Here is a 22,047-nt window from a genome sequence, read left to right on the forward strand (position 1 = left end):
GTACGGGGCCAACGACACGAGCTGCATTTTTCTCCGGCTAAGTGAAAGCTGCTTCGTGGCACCATCCTGTTACGGTTCGGATTTTCTTCTTTTGCATACGAGTAGAGGATTTTCGAAAAAGGTGCGGCGGAGAGAGAAGGGTAATTTTAAAGGAATCGAAGATTTTTCTTACTGCCAAGTGTATTTTTCGAGAATAGCATTTTTCGAAAAACTAAAAAATATTCGGCGAGTATTTTATTTTTATCTGTAAATCGAAGTGACGAACTCCAAAAGGTTGCAAGAAGAACGAAGAATTTCTTTCGAATTCTCCAAAAAAAAAAAATTGTATCGAGTTAGAAAAGCAACATCGATTTTCTACAACGCGAGGGGGTTGTTGCATTTTTCAACGATCCCTCCTCCTCCGGTTGCAGAAAATCCCGCGTGCGAATCACAAAGACTTATGGCTCGATATTAATTTGGTGAATTATCGAGGTCGCACGGGGGGCCGAATTGTATCACATCCCCTCCCTCGACTCACCTCTCCAATGGAACGATACCGAATTTATGGGGCCAATTTTCGCGCGGGGGGTTACCGGAAATTAATACGAAAAACCGGCCAACGGATCGTAAACAACGGCCACAAATTTCAGCGCGGTTATTTAAACGCGGGGGGCGCCGATTAAAATGTTGGTGTTATCGGTAATTATAACGATCAGCACGTGCAACTAATTAACGTGCCATTAGCCGCCACCACCCCCGCACAGGACGGTTCGTTCGCGTAACCGTCCACCCCGCTCGTCGGCCTTATTGTTAAGAGATATAGACACCGTTTTGTGCACGCGTCATTGGTTTCTCCCCCTCCACCTCGTGAAATTCGGCTCTGTTCATCAGGAACAATGTATTCAGGAACGCGAGAGGGGGGGATTTAACGTTGAAATTCGACGCTCGAAATGGAATTGGTAATTTAGAGTTGATGAAGGTTTCGGAGGGAATGAATTTTTTTTTCTTCTTTTTTTTTTACAGAATCATTATTGCACGGATGTTTGATTTGCGACGATGCATTTTATCGTTGTTGTTGTTGTTGTTTATTAGTTGATAGTGGGCGCGTAGTTGAAAGCGCGAGGAGATTGAAATTGGATTTCGATTTTCTTTTTTTCTTTTTTATTTATTTATTTATTTATTTATTTATTCGAGGTGGAATTCAACGGTATTGGGTCGAGAGGAAATTTTTGTATCATCGGGTAAACGTGTAATAATCGTTAGGAGTTTTAATTTATGGAAGCTGTTATCGTTTTGTCAAATCGAACGAAAACTAGGAAGAAGGGGAAAAGGAAGGATCTAATTATTACCATAAATACGCGAATGTGAAAAATATTGTACGAGTCGTGGACGAAGTGAGTGTGTATTCGTGATAATGGGATATATAAATGTAATTATAAATGGGGAATATTTTACGATGTAGGAGCGAGGTTGGCCAGGAAACGGAGGAGAGGGAAGAAAGGCAGGCCGCGAGCAAAAGTTAGAGGGTCACGTACGTCTGCTGGGGGTCCCTTCGAATATTGTTTGTGAATCTCCCTCGGTCGAGTTTCGATTAATTAAGTGCTCGACCCTTTTCGTCGCCTTCGTATTGCTCGCAGCTATACTTTCATTCGAACCCTTCCTTTTCAAAAGTGTTTTGTTTGTGGCAGCCGGAAGCCGTAAATTGAGGACACTTTCGCGTCCTCGTCGCGTCTTTCCCGCCTTTTTGTTTCATCCTCCACTCCATCAATCGTGATGCGTCTTCTTCCCTCCAGATTTCCCACGATTTCGAGAGGTTTTTTCGATAAAATTTACTTTTATCCCTTTCTGCAACAATTCAATCTTTTCCCTCGATGAAATTTCTTCGAATGTGTCTCGTTCTTTAACTTTGTCGATCCTTTTATTTTCTCATATTTTCCTAAAATTTTTGAAAGATTTCATTTTGTTTTTCGACATGTTTAATTCTTCTTGCGAAATATTTTATTTATCACTCGCGAAAGATGGATTTTTTTAACGACACTTACCTTATTACACATTCCTTCAAATCGATCTTTCGAAGATCGCATCGAACCGCGCGAAGCTGCCACTTCCCGATACAATCTTCGTTAACACATTTTCTTCCCCCTTTTTCCCCTTCTTCCCTCTATTCGCTCGTTAAAGCGGAGTGCCGATCGATCCACCCTCGTCGTTATCGACTCTCGCTCGAATCGCGATACTCAGCCAGCCGAAAACTTGAAAACTAATAATCAGGGACACGGATGGTAACTAAAAAATTATTGCCCATCGAGCATACGCACCTTCCTTTCGCGTCAGCTGAACACGTTCTTTATACATGTATTGATATAATTAAGTGATCATATAATTAAGGAATAAATATTTCATAACGAAAATTGTAAAGAAGATAAAAACGAAACGACAATCCCGATGACGTTCGATGACTCGATGTCGCGGACGATAAACCAGGAAGGAAACGGTTGCTCGAAAGAGAGGAGATGAGATAAAAATCAGAGGCGTATACACGTTTGAAAACCGTGCATGGAATGGAAACTGGAGGCGCGACTCTCCTTTGAGAATTGGTTGGGAGGATAAAGCAGACATCTCCGATATTTTCCTTTAAATCCTCCTGGGGGAGCGTTTCGAGGATCATTCGTTCCCCGGAATTGACCCGTGAGCTACGAACGCAGCCGTGACGTGGACACTTTTCCCGCATCGTGGTGCCCGAGTTTTTCCTCGCCTTCTGTAGCCCAGAATCCTTCTCTATCGATGGATTTGAAAGATTTTCGCCGCCCGTACTGTTCCACGAAAATGTTTGTCTGCGTTCTTCCGTCCGTGACGAAGATGCGTGTGTATTTAAGGTCAATTTTATTCTTGGTGAAGATTTTAATTAAGAAAAATTAGTTAAAATCATTTTTATACAAATAAGGATTCTGATGAATTTGGTTGGGGCGTGTATGCATTTTAGAAACGAACAGGTAATTTTTAATTTTTTCGTTTTACACACGATGTATTGTAAATGTATCGATGAAAGTGATTCGATATATCTAATATTGAATGTACTGTATAATGTAATTGTACGACTAAGCTGATCGATTGCATTACGCGTTTCAACAATAGAATTATGGTAATACACAGGATAGCCTGTATATCGATCATCGTGTATATGTGTATATATATATATTTAAGCCAGTTTCTCAAACAAAATTAATTTCAAATTCTAAATCTTTCGAAATTTATTATCTATTTTTCTTTCCAGTTTTCGCAATTTTAACTAAATTCTTTCGAGATTTTTTATAAACGTATATGTAAAGAGCTTCTCCTTCATTCGATCTCGAAATAATTCCGTATCAATATCAGAGATACACTTATAGCACGGTTCATGAATTAAATATCGTGGCGATCGATACGTGGTCGTTACACCCTCTGTAACAAAGAAATAAATGTAAAGTGTGTTCATGAAATAGCAACCAAATGTTTAAACGAACAATTGCGAATAACTTGCGAATATTAATCATCTTTGATCATTTCATCTCGCGATGTATAATGCTCGACACAATGGAAACGAGCCTGATTAATCTTCTCAATTATATTCACCCTCCAAATCATTCCCTGACAACCAACATTTCGCTAAACTCTTCCTCGACCAATGTTTCCCTCCAATTATAACGTAGGCTTCTCGAAGCAAACGAACGAAACAAGAAAGAAAGAAAGAAGAAAATCTCAATCCTGCTCCAATATCCCTAAATATCACCCCTCTTCCCTCTCCTCGAATCGCCGGTGACGATCCTAAAGAGCGGAGGAGCGGAGGAGGATTCATCCTTTCTCGAGCACCGCTGAAGGTCGGACGTTTCATTCGACGCATTCACGACAGAAATAAATACGAAGTGAAAAGGGCTCGGATTCTTTTCACGGAAGAATATAATTGCCAGAAAAATAAACGATCGCAAGTCTGTTTGCTCGCGCCTCTCTCTCCCCCACCCTCCCTCTTCTCGTTGCTTTCCTGTGTAACTGCTGTCTCCTCCATCTCTCTCTCCCTCCCTTTTTTTCCATCTCCCTTCCTCCTCCTTTTCTCCCTCCTCTCTCTCTCTCTTTCTCCAACCTTCTCCCCTCTCGAGCCACCGTCTCCCTCCCCTTATTGCGACTTGGTGGAAAAGCTCACTCGACTCGCGGGTCAACGAATTCGCAATTACGATCTTTCACGTCGACGTGACTACCTACTCTCTCGTCGACTTTGGAATCCCGGACGATATTCCTCCCTGCGATGGAGGAGCCACACCACCCTCTTTCCTCCTTCTTTTCTGCCTCTCCTTCTTTTTCTCCTTTCTTTCCCCTCCATTTTCTCGCGTCTCACCCTCGCTCACGATCCTCCTCTGTTGGTTTTTCCCGTCTTTCTTTTCCCGGCTGTTGACTTTTCTCTCGACAACTCTCTCTCTCTCTTTATCTCTTCCATTACTTAACTCGAGGCTCACGCAACGTTTCACTCTTACTTCTTAAATTCCATTCGTAAATTCCCAAGGCCCCGCTTTCGATCGGGTTTTTTTTTGGAAGTCGGCCTTTTAATCCTCGTTATATTTTTCTTTTACGGCCGAGAGTTCTTCCACAGAGTGGACAGTATTTTTTTTTTTTTTCATTCGTTCGACACTGTTAATCGAAAATGTGTATATGTACGATAAATTGTTCTTCTGTGTTTAAGTTTTCTTCTTAAGGCGAGGTTGATCTTAAGTCGTATTCTTGATTCCAATAGCGAAGCTCGATTGGAATTCCATTTTTCTTGGTGATAATTTTATAAGGAACCGATGGTCAACAACGAAGTTTCGAAATATAATTTATTTATTTGTATTGTGATATGGTATTTTTTAGTTTGGAAATATTATTATTGCAATGGATCGTCTTCTTCAAACAGACGACGTTCGATCTTTGGTTCAATCGAGGAGGCTGATCAAGAATTTTAACGTTTCACGTCGAAACTTGTGGAAATTACGATGGAAATTCAAATTTTGTCCGTCCTTTTCCGCTTTCGTCCATCTTTTTCGCGTTTCTCCGTTTCCTTCGTCCGTCTCGGCCCGCTTCTTCTCTTTTCCCCGAGTCTCTCCGCTTTGGAGGCAGTTCGAGAACACTGGCGTCGAGACAGTAATGAGATTTTCGAGATCCAGAGGCGGTGTCATAATCGCCTTAGGCTCGACGCGAGCGCCATCGTCGAGGAAGCATTCCTCCTCCTCCTCCTCCTGCTTCTCGTCTTCTTTCTTTTTCTTCGTCGAGGAATCGAGATTAATTTTAAAATAGAAATTATTCGCTTGGCAATTATAAACTTTTCAAAAGGATCGATCTTTGATGTCTGTATCCGTTTGGTATTTAGATTCGGTATGAGATTTAATTAATTGGGAAAAAGTTTTTATCTCGCAACTGAATTGTTTGATAAATTCTGAATTTTGGAATTGTTGTTGTTTCGACTAAACGGTTGATTTATCTTTTTATTAAGTAATCTTCGATATCGTCAATACCGATCCACTATTTAGATTATTTAATCGATCGAAAATATTTTCATTTTCGTGGTTGAATTGCTTTCAAACAATTTTCAGTTTCGTACGACTAAATTTCCGTTTATTTTTTTAATTGTATTCTTCGATAATACTGCAATAATACTAATGATTCGCAATATTGAAATTTTGAAATTTTTATAGGGTACAAAGGAATATCGATTCTGTAACTGTAATTTAAAAGAATCGGATTTATTTATTATCGAGCACATTAATCGAGCAATCTGTCAAATTGCTTTTACTCACCGTGTACGTATATGATGTAGATAGGACGTTAAATCTATATTCAGACAATCGTCTCAAAACTGGAGCATCGATTTGGACGCTAATATTGCACGCTATCGCTAGTCCATCGCTGTCTCTATTATTAAAAATACCGTTAAATATTTATTTGCTTAAATCTATACAAATTTTCGATCAATTTCGAGTGATCGTGCGTATAAGAATAACTGTAATAAAACAAAACCTTCACAAATTTTATTCGTTATACGTGGTAAGAATATTGAATACGAATGTGTGTCGCGCATGTGTGCGGATACACGTTGTAAATTAATAGTCCACACCTTGGTCACCGTAACCACGAGCAATCTCGCTTGTCCGACCACGCACCGGCGAATACTACTCGCACAATGATGCGTAGAACTACTTGTCGGATTACGTACGATCCTCTCGATTATATACGACCTATAATACTGCCACGTACCACACACACTATCACGATCACCTGGCCACACACCATCGCATAATTATCCTTCCCCGACCACGTCGTCTCGTTTTATCGCAACTTTTCGTGAAACACACTTTCTTAACGCGTGATATTATCAACGCTAGATCGTGTAATATAAAATATTTATATTAACTACGAATCCATCCATTAAACTCTATTGGATTAATCCAAAATTCGAATAAATCGTAAAAAATCCTGGTGTCTTATTTTATTGTTATTTTTCGTCGATAAATACGCACAGTGTGCTGTAACACACAAAATATTTACATCAACTACCAATTAATTACCCTACTGGATTAATCCTCCAATCTAAAATCCTGGTGTCTTATTTTATTGCAACTTTTCTTCGATAAATACACACGCAGTGTTGTATATTTTGAATTAATATTATTAGCTCTGTCGTAGAAAATATTTATTAACTGGAAATTCATCATCAAGCGTCATCAATCGATCCCTCTGCTTATTGGATCAGTCCTCCAAATCAAAATTCGAATCTCTTAGAACTACGTACTCGGATCTTCCTCCAACTCGCGTTCTCGCGTCATACCTAGAAAATAGCTTTTTCCAAAAGTAGGAACGGGAAATATTGGTATCAGAAAACTGACATCCGGCACGAATATTAATCACGAATCGATTCGTGGCGGATAGCATTCATGAGTTTTCACCGACCGTCCACAGCTTTTTTTCTCTCTCTTTTTCACCTGGAATAACCCAGGGCTTCGGTTATTCGATCTCCGTTCTCTCCCGTGGCTCATAAAAAATGCAGCGCCGCGATCACGCATGCATTCCTCATCAAAGCAGGCGCCGCTCGAGGGAGGAGGGGGAGAGTGCACACTCGGAGAAAACCAAAATATTCCGCGTCGACGTTTTCTTCTCTCCCCGTTTCGAGGATCGGACGATGCGTCCCTGGAAATTAAGCTGAGCTATCACTTGCGCGCCCTTCTTTCCTCGTGGGCCGCCATTTTTTTTTTTCTAAGAATGGAGAATTTTCTTTAATTGGAAGATGTATTGAAAAGTAATATTAATATAAAAGTGTATTTTGAGTAATTGTAAAATTGCTTAATATTGGAAGCTGTGTATATATGAGTATATATTGTTTTGAAATTATGGAAGAAATAATTTCACTTGTAAAATGGTAATTGGTCAATTGTCTTCAATATTGAAAAAAGTTCGAAAGATATTATTTTGAGATGATAGAATAATATGGAAATGCATTGCTGATGATTCTACGAATAAAACACGAATAAAACAACGAAACTGATTATCGATTATCATAAATCACAAGTTGGAAAAATCAATAGCGAGGAAGTGAAGACGAGTGAAAAATAAAGCAGACGAATACCTCGTCGTCTCCTACTTAATTTTCATGGAGGTGTATAGTACTTTAGAACTTTATACGTTATTCGAAAAAAGTATCGCAGAAGGGATAGATACGAGGAGGGGAATGGAAGGGAACAAAAAGCAGGGTTGAAAAAGGTTGCAGAGCCGTTTCGACGTCGTCGTCATAATTCAGGGGTGTCGAGGGATTCTAAATGTATGACGTAGTTATACGTCGATACGTTTTTTTCTTTTTTTTTTTTCATCCTTGGATCGGATGGCCCCGGCTACAATGACACGGAACGAAATATGCGAGCACTCGCACGTTATCGACGCGTCAGAAACATGAACCAATTTACAACGCGTCGATATCCCAACTCGAGAACTCGAAAGAGTAAGAGAGTATATTTCCGGGAATTAGAATCATCCGTGATACGAGTGTTTCAGTCGGGAGAAAAAAGAATTTTTATCCCTCCTTCTTATTTTCATCCCTTTCCTTTATTTCCCCTTACATGAGATATTTTCTCTGAAATTTTGATACGTTCTTCTTTTTTTCTTCTTCTTCTTTTCGAAACGGAGGAATAATCGGTATTACGTGATATCAATGCGATGTTACGGTTTAAAAAAATAGCGAATTTGTTTCGAACGTCCGCTTCGCGGTTAAATAACTGAAATTCATCGGCTTATATAACGCAGGGAGAGGGTTCTTGTTAATGCATGATACATTTCACGGCATGAATAAGTTCGTCATTGGTGGTCCGCTCATGCACACTGCGATTCCACTTGGCTGGCGTGCCGTACCTAGTGATTTCTCTTTCACCATGCATACGTAGATTAGTGCGCCACGTGCCCGGCCATGCACACGCGGGCTTTTCGCAAAAATTAAAACGTAATAAACGCGGAAATAAAATAATGGAAAAAGAAATTGATCCCATTTTACGATTGAAAAAAAATCGAGATCGAATTTCAAATTCAATTTAGTCGGAAAGAAATTAAATTTGGGATTCAGTTGCAAAGAATTCGACATTAATTTAAACCTTACGTGTGATTAATTTAAATCTTACAGAGATAACTGTAAAACGAGAAATAAGATTTTTACGTGTTAAACTCGAACTATCCCTCGAGAAAATTCAATTCATTAAATTATATCCCCGATTTATCAACTCGTTCGTTCTTTCTAATCGTCCTGCTAATCGAAGAAATTTGAAAAATACCAACTATTACACACCGATTGGAACGAAGCGGAACGACGCGTTGTTTTCTCTCTCTCCCTCCTTCCTTTTTTCCCCTTTCTTTCTTCCTTTCCCGCCCGTTCAAATTCGCCGAAATTGCCTACTAAAAACGGAAAATTGAACCCTCGCCATTTTCCACACGTGCCGAGCAATTAGCCCCCCGATCGGTTGCGGTGCGAACGATTATTGCCGCGTGGATAATTGCAGAATCCAATAACAAACGTCCTTGAAGTCCACATGTTTCCCTTTCGTGATTTAACCGTGCAACGTAACGGCCGCAATTACGAGTTATTCACCCCTCCCCTTCCTTCCCTCTCCTTCTTTTTAAACTTCGCGCGCGGTTCGAAAACGGAGGGATACGATGGAAATATTTCATTTTCTCTACGATTGTATATCGAATATTGTAATTGAAAAGAGAAGCAGCAAGGAAGAATACATTTAAACGTTTTAACACCTTTGTTCGTGTCGTGTCACTAAGGAAGTAAAACGGAATCGAAACGGCGACAATACGCAAAGATACCTCTAAAATTTGCACACGAGGATTTCTTTTTTTCCCCGAATAAGAAATAATAAACAAAAATATTCTTTCCTCGGAGAGAAATTATCCCGCGCGAGAGATGAAATTATCGTCCTTTTTTTCGTTAAAAGAGAAAGAAGAGAAGGAAAGGAAAAGAAGAAATTTGGACGAATATCGATATGGGGAAGAATATACGAGGAAGGAGGAGGAGGAGGGCGGAGAGAAATTGGTGGAGAACAAGCGCGATGGAAAAAGCGGGGGGAGGGGGAGGGTGGAGAGGGGGCATTGTAGATTGGATGGTGACAAGATGCGGTAAAATTGCAACTGTCGGATCTCACGTTCCACGGATTCACGTGCTGCCACGTACAGGCAACACCGTTCAGAGCCAGATTTCGCGAATGAGCTTCCCCCTCTCCCTTCCTCTCCACCCGTCGATCGATCGACAACGCGCTCCCTTTGACACGCGACTTCCACGATTGATGGAACGATGCCGTTTAATGTTATGTACGTTTCGTTCGTGCTTTATTGGCTTCCGTGACGCCATCACGTTGCAGTTGGAAAAGGAACTATATAGAAACTATGTAAAGAAATGTATATATATATACATACATACATACACATTTCATAAATTTACGTAAAGTTTTGGTAAAATTGTTTCGAGAAATAATGCCATATAACGAGAAATTATAAGCCACTTGGCCTTGCTCGATTACTTGCAAATTTGCAAAAATATTCAAAATAGGTGGACGATATTGCAGGCTTGTTGAAGAGAGAGGAAAAAGGTAAAAAGGTTTGGGGAAACACGAAGGATAAAGAGGATCGTTGGCGTTTATCCACAATTATTCGAGGAATCGAGATGCGTAAATCATAACGGGGACGAGCGGGAAAATTCGAGCGGCGAACCGATTATTCGACGCGGTAACCGAAATTGGTCCACCGATGGAGATGGATTATTGATCAGATTATTAGGAAGACGCGGCCAGCTGTTCGATTCGCAGACCGAACCGGATATATCGAATTATGTTCACGGATCTTGGTCGTTGCTTCGATCGAACACAAAGGATTCTGAGAAAAAGAAACGTGAAGAAGAAAACGTGCTTATAAAATACTTTTCTCAAAGAAAATTCATAATATATTTTAAACTCGAAGCTTCTGATTATTAATAATAATATCGTAAAAATTTGTCTTATCGATTATAAATCTATTATAGGAAGAATTTATTCCAACGATCCAGTTCGCTTTTTTGATTCCGCAATATCACCGTGTCAATTGCTATCGTCAACGTCGAATTATTTATTATTATGAGGCAGGAAACGTGTATATAACGTCTAGGAGGATCGCCTTTCGGATTGGGCCGCATTTAAAACAATACCAGGCCAATAAATCAGCGATAATGCATTCGCCGTAATGAATAAATTGATCGAGTTATTGTACGGGGGCGGCCATATAAATTAACGTAGACGACGGCGTGTCGCGCTTTGTTCGACCATGTAGAATTTGAGGCACGAAATCTATACTGTGCTACATCGTTGTTCTACGTGTGTGCACGCCAAAATGAACATCGTATAAAACGATGTACTTGAATAAGAATGGTGATCACAAATCACTCTATCTTTTTCTCCTTCTTCTTCTTTTTTACAAATACAAACAGTGAGAAATTATACGTTATAACGTGATTTGTTCGCATGTTTTTGGAAAATATGGATACGTATATAGCGAAGAGAAAGAAGATTTGAGAAATGATACAATTTTCGTAGCAGTGGTATTATTTGGAGGTTAGGATTTTTATAAAATAATGTATATTGGTTCATTTTCATATTTTTCGTTTTATAATTTCTGTTTCTGTTTCAAAAAAAAATGGAAAGACGAGTGAAATTTAGGTTTTTCTTGATAAATTTGGAAATTCGCTGTGCAAAATGCAATACGCGGGTATCGAAATTTTGTGAAATATTTTGCACAGATGTAAAAAGGAGAATAATTTCCTTTATGAATAAATGAAAATGTGTAATTTTTACACTTTTCGTATCAAACATGGTATAAAGTTTATACATTATTTCGCACTGATAAAAGTTTTCAAAATATTTTTCCTCGATTTTAAATTTTCAATATTAAAATAGGTGTATTTATGATATAGTATAGTATAGCTGCGTTTATGAAACTTTTACATTATTCGCAGCGAGAGAATTACAATGAGCAAAAATTTTCGATATATTATTATATATTCGATAACAAAACAAGAATATTTAAAAAATGATTTATCGTAATAATAGAAATTTTACTATAAAAAAAATGAAATTTAGATATATTTCGTAAAATATTATATTTTGAAAAAACTGTATTAACGTCGTATACAGTTTTTACAGATAAAAAAATTTCATTCCGGAATGTATCATAAATTTTACACATTATTGGCAAAAGTTTTGAAAACATTTTATTACAAATTCAAAACTTTTAAATCTGTATATTAAATGTTTTTTTTTTTAATATAATAAAATACCATTTGAGATTGAGATTTACAAATATTTTTAAAATATTAAACCTTTGTTGTCAATTAATGAAAAGAAAATAATATTTATCGATTCTATATACAAATAAAAACAGTATATTTTTTATTTTTCTACGTATCGTAAATTTTGCATTGTTTTCACGTTTCACGTTTAAAATCCTGTTTTCAAATATGTTATTTTCGATCTCTTTAAAAAACGAAACTTATATATAAATTAAACTTTTTTTTACAAAAATTCATAATAATTACAAGAATAATATTTATACAATTTCACATAACATAATAATATAACTTTCTAGATGAAATAAAATTTTTTTCGTACGTATTCCCTTTAATCTTTGATCTTTACAAGTAGTACAGCTCTGCGTGTAACCAGGCAAGTGATGAAGCTCGAACGTAGCCCGACAAGTGATACAAGCCAGCGTAATGTCGAACAAGTAGCTTGTCTCTGTACACGATCAGTCACAGTATACATCGAACGTAATTGAACAACCGAACAACAAATTAAAAATTTACAATGCTAGATAAAAAAAAGACTATTAAATTACAATAATCACTCTCAATTGTATCATTCTTTTTAAAATTGTCTCGATGGATTTACACGCGTTCTCTCGTACGAGAAAATTTCTAAATTTTTTTCAATCATCGTCTCGAATGACGAGAGACATTCAAACTCTGACAACACCCATAATTATCCAATAGTACAACTCTGCTCCGAAAACCAGAGTTGACAAAACAATTTCATCCCCTTCCATTCCCTTCTTTTTACCGGTTAATTCGCTCCTGCATGATTTATCGCATACCTCACAAGTACACCCTCGTCCACGAGTATATCCCCGACACTTTCTACCGCTGTAAAACGATTTTCATCAAATTTCACAATATTCTCATTGGAGAATATGATGCAATGAGCAATACAATCGATCTTCTTTTTACCTTTCACCATTGTATACCAATCTTGGTATCTCTCTCGACATTTCTCTTAATTTGTTGCGAAAACACATCACGAAAATATTCTCGCCATCGATCTCGAGCAATTTCGTGATTATTTGAAGGCAGATATCCAGTTCCACGACGAAACGAATAATACGCGTCCACACTTGTGGGCAGGACTGTACGTGTGCGGCAACAGGGCCGCGCGAAGATTGATCATTATTATAATCTGGTAGGGTGGCGGGATGGCGGGAACATCTGCTACTGCGAACTCCTCTCATCCATCTCCATCACGCGGCCGTAGTTTCGCACATGCATAATCTCGACAAACCCCGTTGTCCGACAGCCAAGATCCATTTCTGATCTTATTCGAATCTCGTATCCGTTTCCTCTGATTCGTGTTTCCCATACTCGTGGATCTCGTTTTAATTGGAGATCCACTTGCGTTATTAATTAATTTTATTTTTGAGAAGAAAGGGTTGGTGTAGAGATTAAGAGAGATCCTTCAATTATTTTCCAAAATATCGTTTCTTACGGTATTTCTCGAGAAAATTATTTTTTTTCGGATTTTGAGCTTATATGGAGATACACAGAGGAATAAATATAATAAAACTTGCGATTTACAGTTAGATTTCGTTGTCTCGAAATAATTGATTCGTTCCTCGGATAACAAAGTGTAGCATAAAATCATTCCACTTCGGTAAGACACTCGTCAAATATTTGCATGTCGCATGATCATCTCTCATTGCGCAAAGGGTTAGTGACGTAATGTTAAAACATACAAGATAAGAAAGAAAAATTCCTTTCTTTCTTTCCCGAAGTTGCATCTCGAAGAACCATCGATTACAAATCGACGAACAACAATGGAAATCCAAACGAAAATTCGTTCGAATCGAACGAATTAAAGAGGAAAGAAAAATTATCGATAAGGTGCTCTCGATGAGAATCGTAAATTCGTTTAAAAAAAAAAGAAAAAAGCCGCGTTTAATCGATAAGACTACCTCGAAGGTATCCAACCTTCGATACCGATCTTCCTCGATTCGAGGGACAGATACACCCCCTCCTCCTCCCCTCCGTTTCCGTTAATTCAATTCAATCTATTCGATATTCATCGACGCGCGATTTCGTCCGAATAATGGCGGTATTCGGCATAAATAATAATAATAATAAAAAGGGGGGCTTTCATTAAATTTATAATAAAAGACTCGAAGGGAGGAGAGGGAAGTTGGTCTCGTTTGGAAACCCTCGCCGGAGGGTTCCTTCACTTCCGTATTATCGCGCGACAAATCGATCGGAGGGGATGGAAAAATTCGATAACCGAGGGGGGGAGGTTGAGAAAAGGATTTCCTTCCCGTCGATTCCTCGTGTTTATCTGACGCGTATTATTCCGCGATTTCCCCCTTTGATTTTTTCCCCACCTTTGTACCTCCGAGATCTTGTATCAAACGTTTCTACCTCGGGATGAATATATATCGGGGATTTCGGGGAATCGTGAGGGAGATGAGAGGGAGTCGAACGGTGTGCTCGTGGAATTCAATTGTGGAAGATTCGCTCAGATGAGGAATCTATTCGTGGAATAAGAGGGGTGTGATTTTTTAACTTCTTTTAGGAAATTTTTGCTCAGACAAATAATGGTAATTTTTAATCGATACGTGGAGACTGGATCGATTCTTATTCGAATGTTAGGTTCGAATAAATTTGAACAGATGGACTTGTGCAATTAAGAAGATGTCTTCGAAATCTCTCAAGATATCCATCGATGGGGAAAAATTTAATAGTTTGAAGTTACCTCGTTCGTGATATGACAATTCCAAATAATCAGGTGAAAAGCGGATCAACTATAAACGTTATTTGTTAATCAATCACTCGAGGTAAGTTTATTCAAAATTGTTTAAATCCAATTACTTCTTTAAACTCGATCATTCATCGATAATCCATCGAGTTAAAATCTCTCCCCCTCGCTTATTACTTATTACAATTACCTCCAATTATTGGAGTACAATTACCATCCATTTTCAATAATATTCGATATTCTGGTTAATCGTTTAATCCCAATGATTCCTCTCTCGCAGAAGCGAGAAAGAGATATTCGAAAATGGAATTTCGTTTTTTATTTTCGACAAGACTTGCACAGAGGGCAGTGTCGTAAGTAGAGGGTAGGTTGACAAGTTCTAACGAGGGATACAAATTTGATCCGATGCGGCTGCGCGCCGAGACGCGGGGCGTGAAAACGTATTTTAAGCCGGGCCAAATAATTCATCAGATGAATTATTTCCGCTCGTGCGACGCCACGATTATTAACGAGGATCGATCGATCGCCCCTCCATCTTCGCCGCGATTTTCCCCTTTCGAATAATCGAAATAATTCCCTCAGATTCTTATTTATCATCTATTTTTTTGTTGACGAAGCTGGATTAACGAAATTTTCTCGTCCATCTTTTTCCCTTTCAATGATGTTTCGATATTTCTTACCCTCGTGACGACGAGCAAAAGTTTTCGATTTTTCATCGATAGAGGAACAGGTTTCGGTTTTTTTTAACCGCGTTTCGTTCCAAAGCAGTTTCTTTTTCTTCTTCCTCTTCTTCTTCTTCTTCTTCTTGCGTCGGCCCATTACCTCAAACGCGACGAGAAAACCGTTTTCACGGTTGTCCGCGCGCGGTGGAAAAACGCTGCTCTCCGCGTATTTTTCCCTATTTCTCCCCGTTCTCGAATCTCCGCGCGATGCTGAGCATCGCGAAAATCGAACGATCTTTCACGTAGAAATTGACCACAGAAGCTGGCTCTCCGAACAGATAAAGGTTCGTATTTACTTTTGCCTCGAAGAGAGAAGAGTTGGCCATTTTCGAGCTACATACTACATTCACGTGCATACGCGAAAAAGAAGAATTTTCGAAAAGGGAATGAAAGATACGCGCAGAAATATCGTAATTATCGATCGCAACATACGTGTATGAGAAACCTGTTACCAAAAAATCTATGATATGAAATTTCTCTTTTTTAAAACCGTAAGTTTTTTTTAAAAGTATTTGCTTCTGTTCCTAAAAAAAGAAAGATACATTCATAGGAAAAGGAAACGATACGATTTATGTTAAAAAAAATTCCAAAAAATAAATCGCGACCTTTCTCTACAATATATCTCTCTCGTATATTCAAATTCATCGATGTATTCAAGCATCTACAGGGGAAAATAGAGATTAAAAGGAAGGGAAATAGGGTGGGTGTGCAAGTGCAAGCGCACCGGGGACGATAATTCAGAAACCGGAGAAATCAATTCCGGTAAGCCGAATTCGACCTACATTCCGCATCGATTTGACACTACACCAAGCCTGAGATTAAACGGGCTGGGAACCCGAGTGACCGCGTCATCGGCCCGCTAAAATATTTAATTCGAAATCCGTCGGATTAAAAACCGTTTCCCCTGCTGGCCCGGCAACCCCTCTCGATTTATGGCCGAATCATTTCCTCTTCGTTATAACGTGTACACCGTTGTACATAGGCGGGGATCAATCGATTCTTCCGCGTTATTTTCGGTGAATGGAAATATCTTGTTCAATTTGAGTTATTTATTTTTTTTTTTTTTTTTTACACAATTTCTGTACTTCACGATATACGTATATATGTATGTATATATGTATATATGCGCGCGCGATGTATATTGTAGGTATTATGATAATTATGAGATTTAATTATCGATTTATTTTTCGCGAAATTTCTCGAAAATGACGAGTGTTTATTTACATGAAATAATCGCGAATTTGTGAAAATAAATTTATGAATAATTTCTTCCTATCGTTTTTTACATGAATTTGTATAAAAAAAAGATTTTAATATTTATTACATTTTTATATTTATATCGAGAAAAAGGCGACGCGATATTTCAAATCGAAATTGGGCGACGAATCCTAAACTTATAGAAGAAAAAATTTTAGCATTTTTAACCACCGATATACAATATTTTTATACTTATCCAGAGAAAGACAAGACGATGTCTAAATCAAAGTTGGACGATGAATAGAAATCCTAAATTTGTATAAGAAAAAAAAGACTAGCATTTTTAACCATCGATATAATTATTTAAATATACGGTATTTTTATATTTATCGAGAGAATGGCGACAGGATATTTCAAATCGAAATTGGACAACGAATAGGAATCCTAAATTTGTATAAAAAAAGAACTTAGCATTTTTAACCACATATACAATACACGATATTTTTATACTTATCCAAGACAAGACGATGTCTGTGTTCTTATATAAATCAAAGTTGGACGATGAATAGGAATCCTAAATTTTAATAAAAAAAGATTTTAGCATTTTTAACCATATAATAATTTAAAGACACGATATTTCAAATCGAAATTGGACAACGAATAGGAATATTAAATTTGTATAAAAAAAAATTTTACCATTTTTAACCACGGATATTTTTATATTTATCGATAGAATGGCGACACGATATTTCAAATCGAAATTGGACAACGAATAGGAATCCTAAATTTCTATAAAAAAAGAACTTAGCATTTTTAACCACATATACAATACATGATATTTACATACAATACATTTTTATATTTATCCAAGACAAGACGATGTCTGTGTTCTTATATAAATCAAAGTTGGACGATGAATAGGAATCCTAAATTTTAATAAAAAAAGATTTTAGCATTTTTAACCAAATAATAATTTAAAGACACGATATTTCAAATCAAAGTTGGACGATGAATAGGAATCCTAAATTTTAATAAAAAAAGATTTTAGCATTTTTAACCAAATAATAATTTAAAGACACGATATTTCAAATCGAAATTGGACAACGAATATCCTAATACGAATAATCCTAAATTTGTATAAAAAAAGAATTTAGCATTTTTAACCACCGATATACAAAATACACGATACTTTTATACTCGTGTAGAGATAGAGAAAGACGATATCTCGAATCAAAGTTGGATGATGAAATCCTAAATCGTTTGTCGACGCACGAACTCCATTAACGTATATCTATCCGTGTCTTTAATCTGCCCCTCAGCCTGCATTCTGGAACTCGTGGTCGGTCAGCAAGGACCGGTGTTCGTTCTCGAGCCACCAAGCACCCTGGTCTTTTCCAATACCACAGGCTCCCAGCTAAGCTGTTCCGCTCATGGGAGCCCAACGCCGCACGTCACCTGGATAACCAGCCCGGATCAGAGATCGGTCACCGCAGTTCCCGGGCTAAGGTGAGTTAATTAACATAAATTTACTACTTTTAATCCTCGCCCTTTTTAATCCTCTCACCATGTTCGCCAAAGATCGTATATATCCCTGCTTCCTCCTCTTTTCAAGTTTGATATATCTATATCATATTCCTTGGAATTTTTCAAAACTTTCTATTTACGCTTTAAAATATATATCCCCCCTCCGATACGACAAATATCTTATGAATGGAATAATTGGACGGATATTTTTCAATTTTATTAACGCGAATATTATTTCTGTAATCTTTTATTATCCATCTCATTTCCAATATATCAATTATTAAACAAATTAATAATCAACGATAATATATTCGTTGCACATGATTCGCCTCTATTTTATTTATATTCAAACACGTTTCCGTGGATAGACAGTTCCGAGGAACGCGTGCACAGAGGAAACGGCGGCGGATTTTCATGGGTTCCCGTTATCGCCAGCCGGGCAGTAAGATCCGTATTTTCGGAAAATTCGGCGATTCGTAAGAGTGGTTGCCGCGATAGAAAGCGGGTAAGCGGATTAGCCTGGCCGGGATTTAGAAGTTGCGAGCCGCTGCAAATTGAGGGAGTTTCGTTCGAACTTACGAAGCGGGGTTGAAAAATTGCCAACACGTAATTACGCGCATTGAACTTTTGATATTAATCGGGGCCAGGATAATTAAAGTCTCTCGCCCCTGTCTTCAACCCTGTTTCTTCAACTTTCTTGCATATCGAAAATACGGGACGACAACGATGCGATTAAATTAATGCTTCTTTTTTGGAAAATAATTTCACGTGTTCGATTTACTCGATCCGAGGTATTGTTCTATTATCTTCGTGATGGCCCGTTATACTCGTTCAATTAGATACGGTTATACACTAATTACCTAATTAGATATACACCGATGGCCCCAAAAACTGTTCACCGTTCTGGAAATGGATCATTAATTGATTGCGATGTTGATATTGTTTCTTCGAGTCCTAAATCGAAAACGTAATTCGATTCGCGTACGTAAATAATTTCGATGTTTAATTTCGTATTTGTAATTGACAATGACGAATTTTTCAGAAATGTTGGATCGGATAATTCGAAGATAAATTTGCATTGCGATACGAGAATAAAAGAAGAATAAGAGAGAGGAAAGAAGAATTTTTATATCATTCCGGAATTAAAATAAGAATTTATTCGGAGGGAGAGTTATATGGAGGTCACGAAAGGTTTTGGTATTATTGGAAGTTTGACGCCACACGTCCGCCAATATCGTAAACGTGGCACCTGGGGAAACCATTTCCTCCCGGTAATTGAAATGTTCCTTATCCAATGGTCGTCTGGTAAGTTTGTCCGCAAGCAGTCGTCCCACAGGAAGGCTGCGAGCCCTCTCTCCTTCACTTCGATCCCCTCCTATCGTTAATGAACTTTAACCAACGAATAATCCCGCGAAAGAAAAATTGTGGAACGAAACACGATTTCCCATTGATCGAGATCTAATTTCTAATCAATTTTCCTCAAGAAGGAACATTCCCTTCTCTCTGGATAATTTTAATTTTCTCATTTTTTTTTAAAACACAAGTTTTCGTCTCGTTTTCAATGTTACAATCGTTCCCAAGTTTTCAAGAATTCTCAGGGAAAGGAAAAAAGAAGATCCCTACGATTCAAAAGGGATTATTCCGGCCTTTTTCAAAGAAACAAACAAACTCTTTCCTTTATTTTCTCTCATCCCTTTTAACCATCCATCCATCCGATCGATCGATCGAATTCAAAACATCTAACGCGGAGCAGGCATTAGCATTCGAACATTTTGAAACGAACTTTCGTATCGAAAGCCGCAAGGCTCTGTGGAGAAGAATTCAAAGCGGAAGCGAACCCCTTTCGAAGCCTCTCCCGTTCATCCGTCAAACGTTTCCTTTTGCTCCCGTTTTCCCTAATTCAGACGTCGCGTTTTCTCTTCATTTCGCGAAACCCGGCGACTGTATCTTTCGACAAGAGTCGATCGATTAAAGAGGAGGCAGCAGGAGGAGGAGGAGGTTGTTTTTCGACGAAGGAAAAGAGGAGGAGGGGAAGGAGAAATCGGTGGAACGAATTTCAAGGAACGAACGATTGAAAAAAGAAACGAAAAGCGGGGGAAAAAGGAAGAAATTATCTGCTGAGAATCTAATACACTACGTGATTCGATCCGCTCGAACAAATTTGTCTTGCGTGTAACGTTTATTTGCCCTCGAAACAGCTAGTTTACGAGCCGGGCGAATATTTGTATAGTTAAGTGTTCCGATGGAATATACATGGCGTTGTGGAAAGTTTTGCTACGGTGTTAATCTTACCGTGGAATCTCGTAAATTGATTGCGATCAGCGGCTGGTAATACACGTTTATTTACCACGTGTCTCTGTAATTCTATTAATCCTCTATTACTGCAATTTGAATCGGAATTAATCAAATTTGTTTAATTATAGAGAAACCTTTTAAACTCGGAAAATACGTAATATACGAAATTTTCAAGTGAACGAAAATCTAAGAATATTGTAAACATTTAGATTGATAAAAGAAAAGAAAAATAATATATATATATATATACTTTCATGCATTTGCAAAAATTAAATAAAAGGAAGAACAGGAATCTCGAAAGATTCCCTTTGTTGAATAAGTAGTATCGGTCAGCGCATCGGTCGAACAAATGAAATGGAAATACGGCGAAGCGAGTCGAAGTGGAGCGAGCCACTAAATAGTCAGACTAGCATCGATGTGCTGGGCGAAACAAATGCGGTGCGGAACGTTTCCAAAGAGGAAGAAAAAGAAAGAAAGAAAGAAAGAAGAAAAAGAGGCTAGAAAGTAATGACAAGCAATGACAAATATTCGATTGATTAAACAAGCGAGAATTGATGGGAAAATCAAAATACACTATCGTGTTGATGGAATACGATCGCGTTAGAGCGGACAAGTAGAATGGGTAAATATTGACAGACACAATATCTAATCAGACTAATACAACAGTGGCGTGTTTTATCAAGCAACTGTTACACCGATTGTGTAAGTAATTAGTACAAGTGGGTTACGTAGCTGGTTAAGTAGTGTGGCAGGGTGTATAGTTAAACAAGTAGTGCGGGGCAACGCTTTATCAGCCCGACTATCATAAACGGGGAACGTAACCACGTTGTTCACGTACATGGACGCGTGTAATTATGCGATGAATACGGAATACCAGTCTCTAATTAAGCCTGTAACGCAAGAAAATGTGCACTCGTACCGAGAGATAATTTTCAATCGTTCGTAATACTCAATATTTCTTTAATGGATCTAATATCTAATGGAATGGGATAATGTTTAGTGCGTAATATAATTTAATATCACAAGAATGTCTGAAATTTATAAAACTTATAGCTCTTTTCTTTTTTTTTCTCTCGTTAGCTTCGAATATAATTTTTTTTTATGCTTGTTTCTTTTCGAGAATATTCTTTCTTATTACAACGTTTGTTATTTATTACTTCATAGTTAAAAAAAATAATAAACGATACACCCAAGAGGAGAAGATGTAAACGAAATTTTATTTTCTGGGAATTTAATGTTCAATTTGTTTAAAAATTCGAATTATTAATTATCGATGAAATCGATTCGATTAAAATATCGTTGATTAAAATATTACTCGCATTTGTTTACATCGCGAAATAATAAAACAAAAACGAAAAGATCCGATTTCGATTACCCCACCGTTGCTTGGAAACTTCCTGCTCGAGAAAAGTTTATTTCCAACGTCCGCTCGATTTTACTATCAATTAGCGAATTTAAAACGCGGCAGGCTTATCCTGGTGGGCAAAGGTTTCGTGAGCCAGAAGCCCATTAAGCGTTAATGTAAATCATTCTCACGGCAAACATCACGCGCTTGCCAGCGCATTTAATCCTGCCGCGTATTTATTATGCGCCTGGGAAAGCTCGCATGCCTCGACGATCGTTCGATACGCTCCTGATGTTTCGAAAGGGGAGATTGAAATTTTTTTTTTTTTTTACAACGTAAAAAAATTCACAAAATCTCGAATTCAACGGGCTCGATATCGTGCTTAAAAATTCGGAGAAGAGGTTGAAAG

The 22,047-nt window shown here is 37.9% G+C and overlaps 1 protein-coding gene across 5 annotated transcripts in view; it reads left to right on the forward strand.

The window, feature by feature from the left end:
• LOC107998228 (cell adhesion molecule Dscam2) overlaps window positions 1-22,047 on the forward strand; it is a 195,930-nt gene that overhangs the window by 132,692 nt on the left and 41,191 nt on the right. For all 5 annotated transcript variants that reach the window (XM_062072618.1, XM_062072617.1, XM_062072619.1 and 2 more), the window contains exon 3: window positions 17,794-17,980. In XM_062072618.1, the coding sequence (XP_061928602.1) occupies window positions 17,794-17,980 (187 nt within the window). The remainder of the gene's footprint in view (window positions 1-17,793; window positions 17,981-22,047) is intronic.

Source organism: Apis cerana, linkage group LG3, assembly GCF_029169275.1.
Source record: "Apis cerana isolate GH-2021 linkage group LG3, AcerK_1.0, whole genome shotgun sequence".
Taxonomy (NCBI): Eukaryota; Metazoa; Arthropoda; class Insecta; order Hymenoptera; family Apidae; genus Apis; species Apis cerana.